This window comes from Cygnus atratus, chromosome 3, assembly GCF_013377495.2.
Source record: "Cygnus atratus isolate AKBS03 ecotype Queensland, Australia chromosome 3, CAtr_DNAZoo_HiC_assembly, whole genome shotgun sequence".
Taxonomy (NCBI): domain Eukaryota; kingdom Metazoa; phylum Chordata; class Aves; order Anseriformes; family Anatidae; genus Cygnus; species Cygnus atratus.
Window position 1 is genome coordinate 36,339,647 of NC_066364.1, and position 23,269 is coordinate 36,362,915.

At 36.5% G+C, this 23,269-nt stretch overlaps 1 protein-coding gene across 7 annotated transcripts in view; it reads right to left on the reverse strand.

Annotated features, from left to right (window-relative positions):
• Window positions 1-23,269, reverse strand: part of IBTK (inhibitor of Bruton tyrosine kinase) — a 55,449-nt gene that overhangs the window by 17,546 nt on the left and 14,634 nt on the right. For 2 of the 7 annotated variants that reach the window (XM_035559435.1, XM_035559437.2), the window contains exons 6-23: window positions 22,046-22,216; window positions 20,745-20,862; window positions 18,828-19,008; window positions 17,492-17,615; window positions 14,374-14,551; window positions 13,059-13,236; window positions 11,636-12,232; window positions 10,347-10,433; window positions 9,322-9,404; window positions 9,197-9,234; window positions 7,399-7,495; window positions 6,907-7,008; window positions 5,762-5,879; window positions 4,880-4,940; window positions 4,036-4,178; window positions 1,637-1,749; window positions 1,100-1,248; window positions 558-721 (exon numbers count right to left, since the gene is read on the reverse strand). In XM_035559435.1, the coding sequence (XP_035415328.1) occupies window positions 558-721; window positions 1,100-1,248; window positions 1,637-1,749; window positions 4,036-4,178; window positions 4,880-4,940; window positions 5,762-5,879; window positions 6,907-7,008; window positions 7,399-7,495; window positions 9,197-9,234; window positions 9,322-9,404; window positions 10,347-10,433; window positions 11,636-12,232; window positions 13,059-13,236; window positions 14,374-14,551; window positions 17,492-17,615; window positions 18,828-19,008; window positions 20,745-20,862; window positions 22,046-22,216 (2,702 nt within the window). The remainder of the gene's footprint in view (window positions 1-557; window positions 722-1,099; window positions 1,249-1,636; window positions 1,750-4,035; window positions 4,179-4,879; window positions 4,941-5,761; window positions 5,880-6,906; window positions 7,009-7,398; window positions 7,496-9,196; window positions 9,235-9,321; window positions 9,405-10,346; window positions 10,434-11,635; window positions 12,233-13,058; window positions 13,237-14,373; window positions 14,552-17,491; window positions 17,616-18,827; window positions 19,009-20,744; window positions 20,863-22,045; window positions 22,217-23,269) is intronic. The other 5 variants (XM_035559441.1, XM_035559439.2, XM_035559438.2 and 2 more) reach the window with 3 other exon arrangements.

Sequence of the window (23,269 nt, forward strand, 5' to 3'; positions counted from 1 at the left end):
CCAACAGAGGCTGGGAAAACTCTGGCAAGTTATCACTGTATGATTCCCTAAATCCTTGACCCTCTTCCCTCATCAGCTTTTATTGACAACTGTCAGAGTCAGGACACAAAGCAGGATGGAACTTCAGCCCATTAGAGTACTGCTGCTCTTTCACATGTAGATACTACTACAGATAAAAAATATCATATTCAATTATTTTATTACAGTACCAGTTAAAGCTGAGGTGTTGATTTTCACAGACCATTTAAGTTTAAAGGAATGGCTTAAAATTGCCAAAGTGCTTCCAATGGCTGCAAGCGTCATCTGATTCCACAGAAAACGGCCACGTATTTTACAAAAGGTTAATGAAGCAGGCCTCTTCAAAATAAGATTGCACAAGTCCAGACTGGTAAGACTTGAAGTTATCAATAGCTTTTCTCGAAGAATGCATTTTTAATGCATGTCAAGTAACTTATGATCATTTTGAGGATCAATGAACTTTGCAGACTGAATAGCATTCACCAGCACATGAAGAATAGTGACTGTAACTTAGGTAGGTACAACAACTATTACTCCACCTGAAACTGGTTGCTACCCAATTGGGAGAGGTTGCAGAGTTGTTTTTGGTACTGGGAATGAACTGTGGAACAGACTGTACCAATGCTGACGATCCCCTGTATGACTTCATCTCCTTGTTAGGTTGAGAGGCTTTCATAGGCTGACTACATGCTTTGTCTTTCATCTAAAAAAGACAAAAAAATGTTGCATAAATATTCTCCAAATATTCTCACAATTTTTCCCCCCAGAAAAAAAAAGTGAATCCCTGCTCAGACTATTATTTGTACCCCCCCCTTTTTTCTTGCTTCACACTTCACCCTGCATCATCTAAGTTCAAACATGCATCTTGTTAATGGAAAATTTACTCTGAGATGTTCATTTCTAAAGCTCTAACACTTAATGTAGGCAGAATTACCTCAAAATTATTTTTCTTTGCCAGTTAAGCAAAAGTCTCTCCGTCTTAAGGACGACAGCTTCTCAGAAACACTCCAAAGATGCAAACCCTGCTTTTGATGGATTAGATAAACATAAAAATAAATTGCTAGGAACAAATAGATCCAACCTCAGTCTTCTCTGGATGAAATCCTTTCGTGAAGTCAGGGGACTGCAAGTCTCTGGGGCTACCCACTCCTGCATAACTACCTTCAGAGTCAGAGGTTAGGAGTTCTGGAAGCGATTCTACGGAGTTAGTTTTATCCAGCTTTATGGAGCCTAAGAAATAAGAACAGGAAGTAAAACTATTATATCATGAGAGCAGGACTAAACAATGCTTAAAAAAAGCAAAGCAAAAATTATTAGCTACATAGCATGGGTACAAAATAACTAATTTGTTACACTGAAGTGTCCATTAGCTTTGTTTTTTTTTTTTTTTTTTTTTTTACAAAAGCCATGCTTTTATAGAAAACTTTGCACACAAGCTTAAGATGACAACCATCGCTTTAAACAACTTAGTCTTAGGAATTCACCATTCAAATTCAACTGTGGTGTTTGCTAGAAAACAAATCTTTGCAAGGTTTAATGGTTGAAGTATAAAAACTGCATTGCATGTTAAACTTTATGCTCTGTTTTTATACCTGAAAGGAAACTCTTTCCCACTGACCTGTAGAGGCTGGACTCTGAATAATGTCTGATAGATTATATCCCCCAGAACTGTCAGAGCGTTTCCGTGGCTTCTTTTTTGCCTTAGTTTTTGCTCTTTTGAAAAGGGCTTCCCTGTTAAAAACAAAAAATTACAAGATGGATTAAACCATGAAGGAAATCTAGTCTCAGAAGTATCAATGTCAAGTTTTTCAGGCAGCAGCCGTGGTTATACTTTAAGTAGTAATAGTCGCTCCCATCAGCTGTCACTAGCTGCTTCCTCCTCCTCTGGCATTACCCTTGTTTATGCATTGGCATAAATATTTAGTAAATGATTCAGAGGGGAAAAATAGGAGGAAAAGAAAAAACCTCTCATGTAGATCTAGTTTCTGATCTGTTCTACTGCACAAACACTTCTGCTGAGACAGCGGAAGATACAGCAGCTGCATAGGCTGGCACTGCCACCTAGGTCAGGTTAAGCTTGCTACACATCACAGCAACTGGCAGAAAGCAAAGTAGTTCCTTATGCCCAGCACAGACACTGACACCAAGTTAGCACCACCACTACAATAGAGTAGGTATGTGGTCATGTAACCAGAACGTCACTTGTTCCTACATATCCTACAACATTAGGGATAGTGGAATCAAATAAAAGGATTCTTTTATTTTAACAAAACTACTAGAAATTCAGAATTAAATGAATCACAGCTACAGTACCTCAACTTCTTCCTACCTTGGGGAGATAAATATATATGAACCTATTCATTCCCGCATCAATACTGTAACCTTAAAATATTTTTCTTTTTAAAAGAAAATTTCCCTATCCCCTAAAGGCTATCACATAGCCTGTAAAAAAGACTGAAAGGATGAAAAAAGGATGAAAGGCTTTAGGTCTAATAACAAAACAGCCTCTCAGTTCCTTTGATCTACCAGCTCTTATCTAAACTAGTTCACTTTAGCACAACTTCACATTACCAAGTCATCATACCTTATTAATTTTTCATAGTTGTGAACATGTCACAGTCAATTTCTCCAGTTTAAAAACTGTACCAAAACAAGTAGCTGTAAGTTTATTTGCTCATCAGAAAAGCAGCATATTAAATTAGCCTGACAAGACTCTACAAATCCTATTGGTCTCACCTCCCTGTCTTTAGAAGTGTAAAAGCAGAATAACAGAAGTCCAGAAAGCTACCAAGAACAAGTTACCTGATCTACAGTTGTTTGAATCACATTTTCTAACACTTCTTAAACATAGGCAGTTTGTTTTAATCACTCTTCAGCAGATAGTACCAACAGTTTAAAAACTCATGCTACAAAACTATTTCACATGACATTCTGTTAACCTTAAGAAATGCAGATTAACAGTATTTTCCAAATATATAGTACATTAAAAATATGTATTTTTCTCTTTTTTCCTAATTCAGTGAATTTCATAGTTTTTTCTCATACATACATAGGTGCTGCCACATATGCACAATGCCTAAACATTGTTTTCAATACTCATTTTCCTACTTTTGCTGGACAGAATAGGACAGATGGAAGGGACCTACAAACATCATCAAGCCCAAATGCGTGCCTGTTTCAGGGCTATCCAAAAGTTAAAGCATATTAATGGGGGCATTATCCAAATGTTCCTTGAACACTGACTGACATGGGGCATTAACCACCTCTTCAGGAAAGCCTGTTCCAGAATTTGACCACCCCTCACAGTAACAAAAATTCCCTTTCGATCTATCTAGTCTGAACCTTCCCTGAAGCAGCTTTGTGTTGTTCCCATGCATCCTATCACTGATTCCCAGGGAGCAGAGACCGGCACTTCCCTCTTTCCTCCCCTGCTCAGGAGACTGCCGAGAGCCACAAGGTTGCCCCTCAGCCTCCTTTTCTCCAGACCGGACAACCCAAGTGTCCTCAGCCTCTCCTCATAGCACATGCCTTCCATCCCTTTTTACCATCTTTGCTGCTCTCATCTGGATGCTTTCAAGCACCTTAACATCCTTTTTATATTGTGGAGCCCAGAACTACACACAATATTCAAGGAGAGGCCACACCAGTGCTAAATATAGCAGGAGGATTACCTCTTTTGACAGGGCACATAGCTGGCTCATGTTGAGCCTGCTGCCAACCACCACCCCCAGATCCCATGCTGCTGAGCTGCTCTCCAGCCACTTGTCTCCCAGTCTGTACCTGTGTCCAGCACTGCTCTGTCAATCAGACAGGGAGGGGGAAAGTGCTCCACTGCAATTTCACAACATTTTGTAATACTTAAGGGCACTGAGAAGTCTTTGAAATCTCCGTTGCTCCTATTTCCTAATATATTTCAATTCTGAACCCGAAGGGAGTCAGTCAGGCACCATACAAAGGGGTATAAATACCATATGTACCTCACTTAGTTACAGATGTTGATGTAAAACAGATACTTACTGAGAACTCTGTTCTGTATTCATTTCTTCCTTTAAAAAAACAAAGTTCTCTCCATCTTCAGGCTCAAAAGAACTCAAATCAGGTCCATCTGGATATGGAGTAATTACCCTCCTGACCATAGCTGGAATCTGTAGTTGTAAAGGCTGTTAAAATCATTGCTCTTTAATTGCTTGCTAGTAAATATTTGATCTCTTGCGAAAGGACCAAAAATGATAGTTATTTAAAACACTTTTATACATTAAGCAATTGATTATTTAACCAGTTTACAAACTTCAGTTACTTCTCTAAGTAGAATGGAAGAAGAATTCTTTCATTTAAGCCACAGACTCAAAATGTATATATGTTTCAGCTGCCTCTAACTCCTGACAGAAGACATTTCATGTTTGCATGAACTCTTGTCCTTTACTTCCATACAGTTAAAGAATACAGGATTATAATGCACCTTGGTTTTCCCCTTATGCATGGAAGTTCAACTTTCACATTATTTTTCTTATTGCCCTTAAGATCTAATGAGAACACTGTACTTTTCACTGGTGAAAGTCTTATTTGCTTTCTTCTCCTTTCTTCTAAGGGATGTCCTTTTCCACAAATCTTCCTTAATTTTTTCCCACACAATTGTTAATTAAAGAGCATTTAATGGATTTATATGACTGTGCTGTTGTAGCAATGGCTAGTAACTAAGGAAATATCAGCTCCATGAGAGTGGTAATAGCAGCAGCTAACCTTCATTTTTTGAGTCATATGTTCCACTTGCAACCTGTCATCTACAGACCCTGCAGGTATGTATTATCCACCTGTTCTCACTTTAAATCTGACCACCTTACACTCAAGTTGCTCAACTTACCATTTTCCTGTAATAAACAGAAAGATCCTTTACAACTTCATCACTTAAGACATCCAGAGTCCTTAAAAACAAACAAAAAACAAATATTGCTTTTTCAAGCTTTGAAGATAAGCTTAGCTTGAAAAAGATAAAAAATAAAAGTTACATTAATGAAAAGCTCAAATGAACGTCCTAAATAAATCTCACTTAGATGCATTATTACACATCCATAGTAGTCACACAAATGGAAGGAAGTATAAACTAGTTAATGCTCTTGTTATAAGGCAGGATTAAAACCCTAACCTTTCCAGACAGTCTACATTTCCTTAAAGCCACAGCCAACACAGACCTACGTAGTTAGATTACAATGAACTGATTAATGCCTTACCTGTTTCTGCATAGATGTGTCTTTGACACAAATCTAACATCCAAGTCTAAGCAAATTCTTCTGTAAAACTCAGCCACAATATCCTCTGACATTTATGCCAGAAAGTAATACTATAACAACAAGTTCTGCAACAAAATTTTATCATGTCTGCATGAATGGCTCTCCTTGTCCAAGGCTATAATGGCTAAGTTTTGTCTCAGGCCTACCAGATCAGAATTCTTGCTACCTATTAATGACTGAGTATGACTTCATATGTATGAAGATGTAAAGAGAAGTTTCTCCCCCTAATTTGGGCTTTTCATGCCAGATTGTAACGTAGTTTTTTGTACTCAGAGTACGTACAGATATGTAATTAGCTTCTCTCTCCGTTTGGCAAAAATGAGCCTTCCTTTACAGGAACAGCATTCAGTTGCACTTTAACATTTAACTGTTCCTTATAGTTCTTGCAAAAACTGCCTTTTTGGAATATCTGAATTAAACAGCTAGTACACAAACACGTATGCATCTCTCCTTACCTTGCTTCAAGCAAAGCTGCCATATTGAGTCCTATGAACTGCAGGCAGGACAGTTTTAACTGTTCAGCATTATACATTGCTGAGAACTCCAGCAGCTCAGCAGCATTCTTTAAAGTAACTGCAAAGAGAAAAAACAACAAACTAAGCTCATAGAATCCCGAAGGCTGGAAAAGACCTCCAAGACATCTGGTCCAACCGTCCCTCTACCACCAATATCCCCCACTAAACCACAACCTTAAATAGTAACATGTTATCCTGTTCTCTATGATTCTATCTCATGTAGCATTTTTTCGGAGTTGTTGCACAACAAAAACAAGTTAATAAAACATCAAGAAATATTTTTCCTTCCTAGAAAAAACACTAATGCTCAAATACTCAAACTACAGCAAGCTCCACATAACTTCATAGCAGCTTGAATGCAAGGGCTACTTCACAGAAATATAAAGATCCTATCTACAGATATATTAATTTCAGTATATTGAAATTCAGTGGATCAAGGCGAAAAAGAAAGTTAAAACCAGCAATTTTCATCCACACAGCACAAAACGCTTCATTAATCTCCAAATCTTCCTTTAGGTGGGAAAAAGAAAAAAAAGCTGGGGGGAAGGGGAAGTCATCAAGAAATGACAAGCAAAAATTGTATGCTGCCTTTGCATATGAAGCTGAGCAACATCTAATGTTTTCTAGAAGAGACAGATCTTCATAGCCATATAGGAACACTACTGAGTCAACTAAACAGACGACATAGGAGAACTCAATGCAAGGACAGAAATAGAAACAAAACAAATTTCGTCATGTTTTAAAGACAAGGAATCTGAATTTAATGAAGAGAGAACAGAAATTGGCAGAAATAAAGCTCTGATAAAAGTTTGGTTTTTGTTGTGATTTTTTTCTTTTTTATAATAATTAAAGATGGCGAAATGAAGAAAAGGAATAAAGAAAAGGAAGCTTAAAGAAATGATTACGCTAATCTAGAACCTTACCCAAACTAAACAAGCAACAGTTAGCACTGTGCAATTAATGGCAGAAGGTAACCAGAGCAAAGAAATATAAGTAATTCCATGCTGAGATAAAGACGAAAAGCCAACATCTAAAAAAGTCTATTTTAATCTTTGAGCCATTATAATAGAAGTGGAAGAACTCACGTTTTTCTGCAATGGCTACTTCACACATTTCTTTTAGTCTGGATATAAGTAGCTGGTCTGCTACCACAAGAACGTTACATATGAATTCCACATTTTGAGAATCTGGAAAACAAAGCATCACATAAACAATGGGGGCAAGTCATGAGCAACTGTAACACAGAGCTTCAGCAAGATTTTAGCTGGAGACAAACGTACTGGCTCTGCCAATTCTGATAGGGGTTTTCACAACACAAGGAATAAAATAGAAAAGCATAAAAGGTGGTTTTTATTTTTATTTTTTTTTTTAAAGCTAAAGACGACGGGAAAAGGGAAACTGGAGAGTGACAAACTGGGAAAAAAGGTACAACACAGCTTGGGGTAAACAGCCTCAAAATATAAAGACACACCAATTTGGATTTTCTACATAAAACTTCAATGCAAGCATGGAATTTCTATTTTAAAAATAAAAAACATGCAGAAGCTGCAGTTGAGTTAAAAATATGTTACTGGCACCTTTTATTGCAAGAGCTTCATCTGTATACAGGTAATCTATAATTATTTGCAGTATGTCAGAATGGATTGGCATTTCCAGAGCAGAACAACAGGAAGCCTAAAATGCAAAAGGAGAGGAAAAAAAGGTAAAAAGTTGACTACTTAGAATAAAATAAATTAAGACAGTAATTATATTTAGCAAATCACTCAGGCTGAAGTTCACATTTTCAACATTAAATAATTATTTAAGCATTTGGACAAAATCTCTTCAAATTCTTAAAAGAATTGATTGAAGCAGTACAATTAAAGTCTGTCCAAACTTCTAAATAACCAGGAAACTGCTCAGTGTTTTTCATCAGTTCAAGGGTCTTCTCTAACAATCCTCTTTAATTACATTATTTTAAACACAACTGTTCAAAAGTAGAGAACTGAACTTCTTTCCTTTCAAGGCAGCACATCTAGTGAAATCACAAGTTATCATTTAAGAATAGAATTGTAAGGTTAAATTTAGCATTTTCTGTGGGATTAACAGTAAAGAATGCCCTCATCAAACCCTTCATTTGAAGAACCATTGTAACCATTAAGGCAAAGCTTTCATATGAGCAAACATTAGCCATTAAATCATGTAATTGTCATTGTTCAAGTTTATTCAGTGTCACTGCTTAACAATTTCTATTTATTTCAGTCAGGGCTGAAACAAAGTTTCATACTAAAAGATTTCTTTTGCTTAAAAATGCGTTACTGGTACTGACACATCTCCCATCCTAGGTTTAAAAAACTCTTACAGACATTAAGATTTTTATACAACATCTATAGCACTTGATTCACAAAATATTTACTTATGAATACAGTATGATTTAGATTTGCTTATGAAATAGACAACTGAATCTACATACAGCTGATACAGCTATCACCAACACAAATAGACACTCGACACCTCAACACTTTTTTTTTTTTTTAAATCACTCATCTCCCAGTGTTTCAGATATGTTTTCTCATGGATGACTGAGGCAGCACAGTAACTTAAATGATATGTAAAGTTCTGTTACTCAGCAAAAAGAGCTGCCAGAATTTCACCAGGTTCTTAGATTCAAGTATTGCCAAAAAGCTATGGAAAGTTGAGAAAACTCTTGAACGTTGCTTCAGCTTTCAGTCTCTGAAAAACACTCATCCATCTACACCTTTCCACTCATCCACTAAAAATTATCAAGAGTATTCAGACACTTAAACAGAAGCATCTAGTGAAATCCCAATGTCCAGGAACAGCTGAGACATTGATACACACAACTAGCAAATAGAAACTAAGACACACAGAATACCAACACCTTTTGAAGCAGCATCTGGGGACTTCAGTGGAATAGCCTTTGATATACTCTATTCTATTAACAGTAGAAGTTAAATAGAGATTCTACACATTGACTTTCAGTTTTGCTGTACCTTTCACTCAGTACTTATGAAAAGCTACTCAATAATGCATACTACTTAATTTTTAAGATGTTTCACAGAAAAGATATGATAATACAACCAAAGGCATCAGTGTCTTATATGAAGAGGCCAGCATCAACCTATGAACGAGCTCAAAATAAACTGCAAAGTAATAATTTGATCTCCTTTTATATATATTCTTACATTTATTATTCTCATATAATACAAAATCTCAGCAGTACAAATGTAATTTAACCAAACATGTTTTTTTCCTTGCAAATGGGAGCCAAGAATCCAGCCCTTCCCTTTCCCCATTATTTAAGATACATTAGTCTAGAAAAAAACTGAAAACCTGTCACAAAACATACTACCACACATTTATTGGCAAGCTTACCTCAATCCATGAGCTGCTTAACATGCTGTGAAAATAATCTGTAAAGAAAGGCATTTCAGTTCAAGATGCAATAAATGTTCAGTTTTAAAAATATATATATTTAATATATATATACACACACATACCAAGTCTTGCACAAAGTACACACTTATGACACGGGAATTCCTTTCCATCTGAAGATTTCAGGGTCACATCACAGAGGTATGAGCTAGAAGACATTTAATAAGATCAGAACTGTGACTGTTCAGGAGACTGTCAATTGTATGCTATACAAATACATTCTTACGTGAGCAAGTTAGGACTTCACATAAAATACATTTGAATTTTAATAATTTTAAATAAAATGAACATAACAGTAAAGACACGATAGTTTCAAGGGAGAAGGGCTTTTGGGGCAAAGAAAAGATTCACAAAAGGCAGTCATTCCATCTCAGGTTTTTCCTTCAAAACTTTGTCAAGTACTGTTTCAAACAGCTACGACCAAATAATTAATTATGGCTAATTTTAGTTAATCTCAAGTGGTCTATATTAAGTTAGTTATTTCTGTTAAATTAATACCTACTACAAGCTTTGGCAAAGCATTTTAAGAGTAAAGTAATCCAACTTCTTTTTAAAAAGTTACTTTTGCACAACATAGCTTTTATTAACTATATAAGCAAGCTATTCAAGCCAATCATACCAAGGGAATTAAAGAACAATGAGCCCTTTTATAAGGGTAACAAATTTCTTCTACTGAAAGATATTCCAGAGATTTTTCTCCTTAGAAAAAGGCATCACACATTCGCTTATTTCCAAATCCATGTAATCTCAGTGTCATAGCAAGCATATTTGCAAGAAGTCAAACTGCTTTTGACTGGGCTACCCACAAAATCTCTCCTGGCATTAGTATTCTATGACAGTTAATCAATGGAACATATTAACGTACAGGAGAAAGAAGCCAAAATATACTACATATGACCTATCCCAGACTATCGAATCACAGATCAGGGTATCTACAGAGAATTTCCAAATACCTGTTACCGTGAAGGGGACAAGGGTACACCAGAAGCTAAAAACATGGCTAATCAACCTTAGCATACACTTAACAGGTAATGAGATGGCAGAAGAGGAAGATGGCAGAGCTGAGGAAAACTTAATTTTAAAAGTTTACCATTTCTTCTGATTAAACTTCAGTTTGTTCCCATTCTTCCTGTTGATAACATTAATTTTTCCATTTTCTAACCTGACTCCATCCAATCTGCAAATCATTAATATCAGTTATAAGTAATATAATTAGTATACAGTCCAAACTACTAAGAAAAACAGTTTCAAGAATTAATAGCACTTCAGCGGGCTAATACTGTAAATACGAAAAAGAATCAAAACAATTTTTCATAGAAAACTGCAAAGGGCCAGTTGTAAAATATAACTGACATTCTTTCTACACCTTAGCAATCTTATTTATCTTTAATGAACACTATACTTAAGGCCAAAGTCCAATATTACACAGTCAAAAAATCTAAGAGTTATGTATTCTACTACCAGTCAGTTATTTGAGCAAAGACAGTGGTGTGGAAGAGGCGTATGTTTCAGCACAGGCTTTTTAACATCCTAATTTATGAAGAAGGCTTGTGAGTCAGAATGGTGAAGATGCAAGAGTGTTGCTGGTGGATTACGTAGCAATATACTTTCAATGAGAAAGTGTTTTATCATGACAATTTTACTTGGAAACTCAGTTTTAGCAGCAGCTTTACATCTTTGCTGATTAATTCTAGTGTTTGTGAAAAATACAGTGAAGACAACTGCCACAAAACAGCTCATTACCTCCTCCAGAACGGAAAGACAAATGCAGGAAAAAGAGTAATATAATTCTACAGAGATATTTGATCTCATTTCCATTAGTTTCAACACTAAGAGTGCATCAGTTAAACGGGAATTTGGACAAATAAATAAATAAAAGAAAAGAAAAGTTATCTGTGGAAAAATAGGTAGACTATGGACCACAGCATAGAAATCCATCAATCCAAAACTCAATCAGATCAGCTGAGTCTTACAAAAGAGATAATGTTTTATGACAGTCATTTTTGGAAAGTCGGGTCATTTGCAACAGATGCCAAGTCATGGCCCTTAGAATTAGGGCCAACAGTACATCTACATCATGTAAAAGCTTACTGGAAAATGTTGCTTTAAGTACAGAATTGCACTAATGAAGTCTAATTCTGACATTATTCAAAAAAGTCATGTATGCTTTGTCTTAGGAAAGAACATCAAAACTAACTGATGTTGCTTCAAAGAGGTGACAGTGTATGCTGTAAGCTTTTATACTTAAAAACAAAAAAAAGCAAAAAAGGCAGACTCAGCAACCCTAACTAGTCTTCAACTTTAATAACAAGTTAAATCAGCTTAAATAACATACCATGAAGAGCTTGCCAGAATATAAATGTATTTCCTTTCACCTACCTTCCACTTAAATTGCTGAGTCCAAATTTTTTTGCAGTACTTTGCAGCATTTTTATGAGGTTAGATTCTTCACCAACAATTTTGCCTTTTTTAGACTTGTTCTTCTGTTTTTCATTTAGAACTTGCACTTGATTATTTCTGTAAATTTCAAATGCAGACTTTCTGTTAATATCTTCATCAAAACTCATTTTGTTCAGGTTAGAAATTAAAGTATTTTCATATTCTTCTGATTTTTCTTTATGCAGGATTTTTGGTTTATAACCATGAGTCAAAAGATCACAAGTATCAGTGTAAATGAATTGCAGAAGGTATGCAAACAGATCTGGATGAACTTTTTCTATTACATAAAGATCACATCCAACAGCATCTTCATCTTTACGGTAGACGTCTGGAGTGTCTAGCTGATCATCACTGGAAACAAACAGCTTCTTGAAGAAGTCAGAGCGTACAGCCAAGATGTATTTGTGCAGAGGGTAAGTTCTTGTGCCAATCTGAAAAGTCACATCATGGATGCTGTCCATTTCATCTGTTTCATCTAGCAGCTTGCCAAAATCCTCTCCAAAACTTGATAATGACACACTTGGAATTTCATAGAGACTAGAAAAAAATTAATCCCATCAAAGAAAAGCCATTATTTACAATCCCATAAAATTTTACACAGCACAGTTAGTGAAGAGGATGAGGGCGTTCTCATTTGTTTTTTATTATTATATTTTCTTACGTTGCTGGACTACTCCATTTCATGCCCTATTCTTTACTAAAAGAACCAATAATATGCTACTTAGACTATTAAACCACATACGTAAAACCCATCATGTTTCAGAATAGCAAAACCAGCATTTCATCTTTATAATTAAGCCCATATACATGTATTATCAGATCTCTCTCAATTTTCCAACAACAGGACACAAATATTTGCTTTGAATTGTAATGTGAAATACAGCAATAAGAAAAAAGCTAATATCTACTCCTGTATCAGATGTATTAGAAACTATTACAGGAGCGCAAGGAATGTCATTCAGTAGTCTATTCATTTTTCCAAACAAAGATCCACTTTTCACTTTCATTTAGAAGTTGATTACTGAAGGGATGAATTTCTACAGTGCTTAGATCTCAGAGTGTATTAAGAACTACATTGCAAATGCTTGCCTTAAACTCTTTATCTAAAGATATCAACGCTACCTAATTACTCGAAGAACTCAGCTTATTCATTTGCATAATATGGCTGATTACTAACAAGTGCTATTCTCTGGCAGTATAGATAACCACATATACTGTGACTTCTATATGAGCTGAAAATTAAGCTTTTTTGAAAAGCAGAACAATTTGTTATCACATGCATAAACACAGAGGAAGAAATATAGTCATTGGTATGTAATGGTAATCATTGGTATTTTAAATGGTTTAGATATTTTAAATATACCTTGTTTTAGGATCTGACTGTAAAACAGCAAAGTTGCATCCATTAGGATCTGTAGCAACACTAACTGCTCGGTGGACAAAAGTAAGTTTCTGAAGTCTAATTCTTTCATAGACACTGTTTGTTTCAGATGAAGAAGGCGTTTCACATGAAGCATTCTGAGGGCTCGATACAAGTTCTGCTAAAAAAAGATGCGAAAAAACACGAGATGGTCAAGCTAATTAAAATGTGCAACTGATAAAAGAAGGCAAGATTTATGACTTCAAGTCCACTGATGCAGTCACTGATAAAGTCTGGACTACGCTGAAGATTTCAGCTCACATATCAACATGTTTATTAAAACTTTCAAAACAGTAATACAAAGAAAGCTCTCATTCACTGCCAAGCAGTCAGAATGTCAACTAGGCATTCACCCAGTCAACAGATCTGGATTCTAAAGTTTCCTTAAAGATACCAAAGCCACAAAATGAACATTAATAAGCAGAAAGATCAGAGTGCCTACAGATACATACCAGCACCAGGAAAAAGAATGCAAAAAGGTGTGTTTGGGAACTACTATATGATGTTGAATAAAGGAAAGTAATGACAGAGCAAAACTAGTACGCAACTCTGCAATGAGCAACAGAGGAAAAGATTTTTGCTGTCAAAAAATAAGTCAATTTCTGCAAAAAATTAAAGATGGAATCTATATATCAAATGAGGCAGAACTACAAAATAAAGCTGTAAAGCTCAAATACAGCCCAGGTTGGGAGTAGATCCATTGCTATCTATAGATTTTTAAGACATCTAAATAAATAGAGACCACAGTTTCAACTAAAATCCTGTCCTGTAGTAGAAGGGTATCTTCTTTGCAGAAAAACAATCCATTAGGATCTATTCTCAGCAATATGAGAAAAGTGAATAAGGAAGAAATTGCTCTGGAGACCATACTACTTTCAGATAAGGGTCTGTGAAGCAAAATAAGGTTTCACTGACTGAGCAACGACAAGCAAGTACGTGCTCCTCTTTTAATTCGATGCCAGTTTTCTAGGACTGGTCATTTAATGTGACAAAATTGTTACAGTGGACCCTTGTACTACCACTGCGTTTTTAGAAGTACTCTTCTTCCTGGAAATCTCTACCTGAAGGTTAACCAAACTGTAAGCCTTAGGATTACTGAGGAAAGAAAACAGTAGCAGTCAGTGTACCAACCATGGAGAAAAGAAAGAACTTGACACATAGTACCATTAGATCAAGCAGCAGAAAACAAAGACTGTAGAAGTTTGATTAAACTATTTTACTGATTTAAAGTACTTCTAATTAGGAAGTCATAACTAACCTTTCTTTTCTGATGTTTTTTTCCCTTCTTCCAGCCACTTGCCAGTAAAGGCTTCACCATCCTGTGTGACAAACATCATTTCATTCCTATTTAAAGCAACATCGGACATGAAGACTTGCCGGCCGTACACCCAACGACATTGCTTCATGGAATTGTTAGATGACTTCCAGCAAAACACCTGTAACATCAGTACCATTTTTTCAGAGAACGGGAAAACACCCATACGATATAAAGACAGTTAATACTATACAACACAGTACTTTTTAAACACAAGAACGTGCCACCTCAAAGTCACATATAAAAAGATAATGACATCCTCTAAAGTCTTATCCTAAAACATTATGAGCATCTATTACAAAGAACCTACAAGTAAAATGGGGAAACCCTATTACGATATCTAATCCATTTGCCCACGAAGAGCATTTGAAAAGCTTCTCTGAATATTTAAACATTTTTGTAACACTCATTTACAGGACAGCTTTTACTGCCATTTCAGTACGGACAGCAAAAGGTAACAAGTCAAGTCAAGCAACAAGCTTAATCCAGTTCTTGATTTACAAGTTTGTTCCCCTGGTTTGCTTATAAATTAGGTCAAATTCAAAGCTAACAGAGCAAAAACAAACCATTTCTTGCTAATTGTTTGAAAAAAAAACTTAAGTTTCTCTGTAGCATCCAAGGTTCTGCAGTGGAGACTATAACCAAATATAAACATGAAAACATGCAATACAAACATGAAGGACTACAAGCATGAAAAAGAAGCGTGGCCAGTAGGCTGAGGGAGGTGATTCTATTCTCCTCCTCTACTCTGCTCTCGTGAGACCCCACCTGGAGTCCTGCATTCAGCTCTGGTGCCCCCAGCACAAGAACGACATGGACCTATTAGAATGAGTACAGAGGAGGGCCTAAAAAATGATCAAGGGGCTGGAGCACCTCTCCTACAAAGACAGGCTGAGGGAGTTGGGGTTGTTCAGCCTGGAGAAGAGAAGGCTCTGGGGAGACCTTAGAACAACCTTCCAATACCTAAAGTTGGCCAACAGGAAAGCTGGGGAGGGACTCTTTGTCAAGGAGTGTAGGGTTAGGACAAGGAGTAATGGCTTTAAACTAAAAGAGGGTAGATTCAGATTAGCTATAAGGAAGAAATTCTTTACTCAGAGGGCAGTGAGGCCCTGGCAAAGGTTGCCCAGAGCAGCTGTGGATGCCCCATCCCTGGAGGTGTTCAAGGCCAGGCTGGATGGGGCTTTGGGCAACCTGGTCTGGTGGGAGATGTCCCTGCCCCTAGCAAGTGGTTGGGTCTGGATGATCCTTAAGGTCCCTTCCAACCCAAACCACTCTATGATTCTATGCACAGCAGGACCCCACACACAGGTGTACTGTGGATGTCTGTAAGAAGTGGGCACACAGCAACAATCCTGTGGAAAGTAAGCCCAGATGTGACATCAGTGGTGCTAGTCAGGCTTTCTTCTCGTCCCATTGAAGGAGGTGCAAAGGTCTGTCAACACCTACATAAGGGACAAAGGAGTTTGAGTGACCTGTTTCATTTCCCCTCTCTTGTGCCTTGCAGAATCAGAGTAGTTCAACTGCTCTGCTCAAGCAGTGCCAACCACAGCAGGCTGCCCAGAACCATGTCCAGATGGCTTCTGAGCGTATTCAAGGTGTGAGACTCCACAACCTGTCTGGACAACCTACATCCACGCTCGGTCACCCTAACAGGGAAAAACTTTCCTGATGTTCAGAGGGAACCTCCTTGTGTTTCAGTCTGTGCCTACTGCCTCTTGTCCTGTCACTGGACACCAATGAAAAGAGACTGGCTCTGTCTTCTTTGCACCCTCCCTTCAGTTATATCAACATATGTGTGTATATATATATATATATATATATACACACACACACACACACACACCTTCTGGTACATATATATCGACATTGGTAAGATTCCCTCTAAGGCCTCTCCTCTCTTGGCTAAGAAAGTCTCTCTTGAAGAAAGTACTACACTAGGTAGTGTTAATTCAGGAAACAGAAGTACTAAGATCCCATGCCTCTCTTTACTCAACAATGCCTGTATCACTAAATCGCAAATCCTAGTATTTGCCAGCATTCAGCATGGAAAGTATGCCATGTCGGTTGACACAGTTCCACTGATGAAGGAAGATAAGTAGTTTCTCACTGCTAAAGTGGTATCCCAAAGATGTCAAAAGGATGCTACCAATAGTACAGATGCTAGAGGCTAAGCCTCATATGAACAAATACTGAACTGGAAGTTTATCGTCTCTGATACAACTAATGACCTAATAAACTGATAAGATCTGTTCAAATAAATGCAAGGAGAGAAAGGAACATACACACACTGATCTCCATTTTGATGTACAAAGTCACTTTTTAACATTCCTTAAGGCAGCACTTCAGCAACAAAACCTTTTCTTAAATGCCACTAGATGGCACTGAAGGCTTAGGTCTCCCAGTGAACAGACCTATGCTAGAAAAGGCTATTGAAGTACCCCATAAACTACTCCTCTATTAGAGAGCAAGGAAAGAAAACAATGAATCTTCCATAGTATTGCAGCTTTAAGAAAACAGAGCGTCTACATTTAGCTGTAAATCCTAAGCTATTTACCAGGTTTAGCTATAAAACTTTTCAGCAATACAAGGGACATTTCATTTACAGAACTGCTGCTTTTCAGCATATATTCCAGAGGCTATTTCTGAGACTGTTTCTGGAGGGCGTAAAAGTGACCAGGGAGGTGGGATAACAGGAGAGAAAAAACACCACACATGCTATAGCCACTAGCAGGCAAAAGTAAAGGAGCTTCAACCTCCAATGAAAAAGTATTAGATGTTCACAGATTTAAAAGTGAACTACTGTACATTACTTTGGTAGTTTTTTTAATGAATTGCATATTCTTTATGAATGATTTTGTACCATCAACTTAAAGTAGAACAGTAAAAATAGTTATTTGCTTATTATTTCAGCATGCATTTTAAATCCTACCCAAGGTAAGTTTTATTTCCATTCTTAAATTGAAACACAGGCTCACCAAGGGAGCCCAAATGGTTTCATTCTTATGAATCAGCTTATTTATGCAGCTTACTATATAATTATGATTTTAGGAACACAACTTACTCTTCCAGCTTCATCCAGTGCTAAAATACATATCTTCTGACCCCCATTTTCTTTAAGATGCTGGGTGTCTACCTTGTATTCCAAGCAGCCCCCATTAACCAGAACTTTTTTAAGGTTCAGCTGTCTGAAAGAACATAAAAGATTAAAGTAGTATTTCTTCATCATGTACAGACATTGCTCCTATGATAAAATGAGTTCTCTCATTTAGAGAAACAATTTTAAAAAAGCTGAAGTAGTGACACTGAAAGGCTACTTAAGTTTAGTTATCCCCTGATGGTACAACTAACAATTGCTATTTTATTAGTAGACTGCATTCTTTTGCTTTGTTTTTTTTTTAGTAAGTCGCATCATATCCACACGTTCTTCACAAAATTCCATGAGTGAAAACGACTGTATGGTTTAGCTTTGATCTTAAGCATTACAAGAACTACAGTCTTAAGAGTTTCATTTAGCAGTTTGTATTAAAAGACCTATTCTATCCCAGTAAGCTGTTTCTCACTTTCATTGGGGGCATTGTTTTTTAACCGATCAAAACCATGCAAGATAACACTTTTCAGTTTCCTAATACAGGAGTGTAGTAAATGGAGTTAAGTTTTTCCAAGTATCAGCGCTGTTAATTAACATGTAAAAAAAAAAAAGCATAAAATAACCCTTAAGCTGACACATGTATATGAACATTGCTACAATTTTAATTGTAGCTGAGAAGATATAACTGGGAGCTGTCAAAATTTGTTAATTACCTCTTCTGAACAGTTAATGCAAACTAAGTAAGAGAGAATAGGACCATATGATTTAATAGTAATTTATGAGTCATAGGCCTAGTTTCTTCAACAGGTTTTACATGCCGGTTTTAGCACATGGACCAGATGACTTCACAAGGTCACCCTTTCAAACCTAAATTACTCTGCATAGCATGATATATCCACATGTTCTTTATGAAATACAGAGCCAAACTTACTGACTCAAAATCATAACAACATAACTAAATACAATAGCAGACCTTCAGTGCCTCTGCTAAGACAAATTTAAACAAACTGAGTTCAACAGATGAACAAAAGATACCAGTTTTAAAATTTTAAAACCTACAGCATGGAATATTTCTTACTAATATGCTTTTTTAAACTTCCTCGGTGTACTATGAGTGGATCTTAGTCTCATCTAATAATAAAAAAAAGGATGGCTCCAGTTGGTATGTAAGAACTGCAAATGAAGAAAACTTGGTGAAACACTGTATTAGCACTACTTTATACACAGGTCTTTAAAATAGTTGCAAGCATAAGACTACAGTGAAATCTTCACCTCATAATTCATGACAAGTTAGAAGAGTACCACATACTTTGAAGCCATCTTTTTGCACTGATAGTCTGCAAGCAGATATATATCTCCTCTTTCAGTGACGCATACTGTAGCACCATCACTTGCAGACACCAGGGACACAGAGATATCTTTATGGTGTAGAGCAGAAACTTGGCGAGGTGCAGTTACGCATTTTTCACCATTAGGATCCAGCAGATAACCTAGAAAATACAACCCACCCCAAAAGCATTATTTCACATTCCACACATTGTTCATTTAAAGAACATTGTTATGCTACTCTGAAGAACCTTTAAGTTCTCTAAGACTTCCTCGGTAGTTAGATAATTCATCTTCAAAACAGTAAGACAGGTAACAGATGCACCACACATACACGTGTTAGTTTACCACAAATACCAGAAAATATGCAAGATCTGATACAAATAATAAAGACAGACATATTCTACAGGGCCAGCTACTTAATACGGTTAGACTCTACAGTCGTACTGCCTTTCATTCCAAAGAAAGACCATTTGTTTGATCATATTACAGTTCATGACACTCGAAGTACTATCACACTGGCATAAACTATGGGTTATTCCAGCCACTGAAATAAACTAAGCAAGCTTGTAATACAAATTGCTGTAAGAGCATAAGCACGAAGGCAGGGAGTTAATGTGAAAGAAAAGATAAGGTTGGGGTTGTAATGTAAGAACTCTGAAAACAAAAATCAGGTCATCACTGCTCCACTGCATTAAGAATCCTAAAACAAATAATCTATAAAAAGGTATACAGCATAATCCTGCTCTGTGTGCACTTATGTCTGCACCACAGAGTGGATCAGGGTACAAAAATCCAGGAATAAGCAGCAGAGCTACCTCTAAAGATGAAAGCAGCCCTGTTCTGACAGTGTAGTGCTATGCCCAAACCTCCTATAGAGGGACAAGGTTTATTACCACAGGTCCATCACAGTTCCCAGCTGATAAAACTATACCACTTATGATAAAAGTCTCCATATGGTCCTGCACTGGGCCACGTGCATATCAGAAGAATCTCAACAGCACACGCAACCACAAAAAAATGTGATAGATGCATATACAAAAATGCATCAAAAAGAGAACAAATATGCAGTAGTAAGATACTTCTCAAAGACATTTTTTCACATGCCTTTCCAATCTTAAATAGGAACACAAAAGTGTCTGAACCTGACGTCAGAAGCGACAAAGATTAACTAAGTACCGTTAACTAAGTACCAAGCTAGCTGAGTTTTGTATGCACAAAGATACAGAACTGTGGAAGTGCAAAATCCAAACCAACATTGCAACATCTGTTTATTAGAAAAGACAAATGCAATTCAAATATCCCATTCGTACAATAAATTAGGAAGTTCACTAGTTGGCAAAATATTTTTTTAAACGTTTTCTTAATTTCAGAATAATATTGAATTAAGTGAAGATTCTGGTAATGGTGTTGAAAAAAATCTACATACGGGAAAGCATTTCACTTTAAAACGTTAGTACAGAAAAAGCTATCAGTAGCTTGTTTACAGTGCATGGGGAAAAAAAACATAGGCAGGATCGATAAGCGCTAGTTTATGATTTATTAAGGACAGTATCAGTGAGACTTGGGGTAATCTGCAACACAAACAGTAACATTTTCTTTCCTGAATGTCCTCAGTAGCAGAACCACACCAGATACACAGAAGGGAAATGAATTATAAAGAATTCAAATACCAAAGCTAAATCAGACTGGCTCCCATTATCTCAAAATGGGAAAGTCATTGCCAGTAATGAAAAATATTCTTCAAAAGAAGTGTGGAAGGTTGAAATCACCAGATTGGAAGAGGAAAAAAAAAGAGAAAGCTTTAACCAGGCTTCTGTTGGAAGAAGCAAACAACAGCTTTAGTATGAGTAACATCTTTTAATGGCTGGGTTTTACTTTCAGAATGCTTCTACCTTACCTAGTTGGCCGCCATTCAGCCCCATGGTATACACTGCTTCCTTAGTCCATAGCACTGTATGGAATCTGCCTGCAGCCACTCCAATCACCATTCTACCTTTCAGGTTTTTTGCCTGAACCTAAGCACAAATCCAAAGTACATCTTAATATTAAGCAGCGATGGGTAAATTTCACATGTACAAACTTCTGACAACATTTAACTCCCGAAGTCATTAAGAATACAGTATTGGTACAGTATCCATGTACAGTCTAATAAGTCAGGATTATTTCAGAAGTTTGTCAAGTGGGACACTATTACATTTGTGACCAAAAAATATTTTTTTCAGTGTCTCATTAGAACTAGAATCTAATCTTCTTAGGCTGTCTTCATATGTAGCCAAACAGGACTGCACAGCACACATGTAAGACAGGCAAAGACAACTCAGGTGCTGCTGAAGCATCAGTTAAAGTTTCAGCTTGTAAGCCCTAATGCCCTAAACGCACTGCAGAACACTATAGTACTAATTCCACATGTCAAACTTGACTTGATATTCCAGACAATTCTTGATGATCAAGATTAAAGTAAATACCGTGGATAAACAGTTATCATTACACAACTGAAGAGCATCCCATTGTACCCCAAAACACTGCCCTGTTGCACTTTTGCCAAATATTATTCCCTACTTTTATAACACTGACAGTACATTTTTTTTTTTAAACTCCAGATGAAACTTCTTTTCAATAAAAGGTGAAGTAATTCTTATTTCCTTTAAATATATATATTGATTGAGCATAGAAATATAGTGAAGTTGCAGATGTTTAACCTCTCCTGAAGCCTCATGGGTTCTCTCTGGTTATTCCTCCTCCCTGTTTCTATTCTTTCCAAAGTACTACAATTCCAGAATCAGCGCTTCCACCAAAGGACACTAACGTCAAACTCTTTGGATCACTGAATGATGGATGTAAAAGTTTTAAGATTATTAGTCTCAAGTAATATATACTTGTTATTCTTAGTCCATTTCAGCTACAGAACTGTTTGGGGGTAAAGGTTTTTGGAAATTGGAGCTTGTACTATGCTTGTTACTAAGAACTTTAGCATTTTCCAGGTTACAAACTGAGACATAAATCAGGACATCAGTAAGTATTTAAGATTGAGATGTATGATAACAGAATCAAGATTTTATCTGAATTCCAATTCCACTCTACTGTCCTGAAAAGCTTTAAAAGTTATTTATATAATCTTTATATTTCACTTTCTGTTAAAAGAAGTAATAATAATAAAAACCAAACCACACCACAAGTAAGTTTTTGGCTGATTTTTACCTGTCTGGGAACATTGCAATTAGCAGGAGGAGGAAGAATACCCAACTGATGGAAAGTATTTAGACCAAACGTGTAAACACATCCGTCTTCTGTTAAAACAACAGTATGATCCTTAGCTGCTGTTATCTGGGAGCACTGGTGGCCAGCTAAGCCTTCCACAAGCCTTGGAACCTAAACAAGAAAAAAAGTTTAATATTAATCATTGGCCACATAAGTAGTTACAATGACAAACAAAGTCATAAAATATTGAAATACAGATGAAAACCTATGTGAAAATACAATATACTCGTTAACAAAATTACCACCTCCAATGCAATGAGACAAATTACTTTCTTTGAGCTCTGTGAAACACATCCTTTGCTATCAAGGGAGAGATTATTTTTAAACTACCTGCTCTGAAATCAGGGTGGGAACTATACCTTGAGGACAGGTAAAAATGTATTAACTGTTACATCTTTTGTTTTTCTTTTTAAATTACAATGAGCAACAGGTTTCTCCCTTCCACCCAAATACAGGATAATCCAAAGAAAATAACACAGAATAAGGAAGCAGTTCTGTATCTTCAATGCTTTATGCCCTCTACCAGGAATTCTCCTTTATTTGACTGGGCAACATCCCATTTTTAAAACACCAGTTTGCATCCCTTTTGAAAAAAAAATAAATCTGATTTTCTAGAACTGTGTTCTTTAAAAAGTGTGTTCAAAAGAGATCTCCAGTCTTCACCATAGCATCCAGCAACATAGTATCAAGTTCTACCAGATGCCCAATATTAGTAATTTTTAAAAATTAGAAGTACTGTGCTGTAAACTAAATACACACTACCAGGTAAACAGGATAAAATACTGAAATCTGAATTGTATTGCCATCATATCTGTCTTCTCAAACTTTGGTTTTGTATACTGCAACACTACTATTCAAATGAATTCACTTAATAGCTGTGCAAGTCTAACAAGAAGCAACCACTACCAACTCCACAGTACTGCTTCTGCCAGTCTTGACAATCATCTGACAGCATCATAAACCTATTTAAGAAGCCAGCCCCACAGAAAACCATTTGCTTCCACTTATCTGACATCATCTACCTTTTGATCCAACTTTACCCTAACCTGAAAGTTTCACCTCAGCATAAAGTTATCTTAAATTATAATACATTTAAATGTATGTTCTTCTACTCTTTGCCACTTCTAGTACTGCAGCAGTTTTCTTCTGTTATTTGGTGGGGAA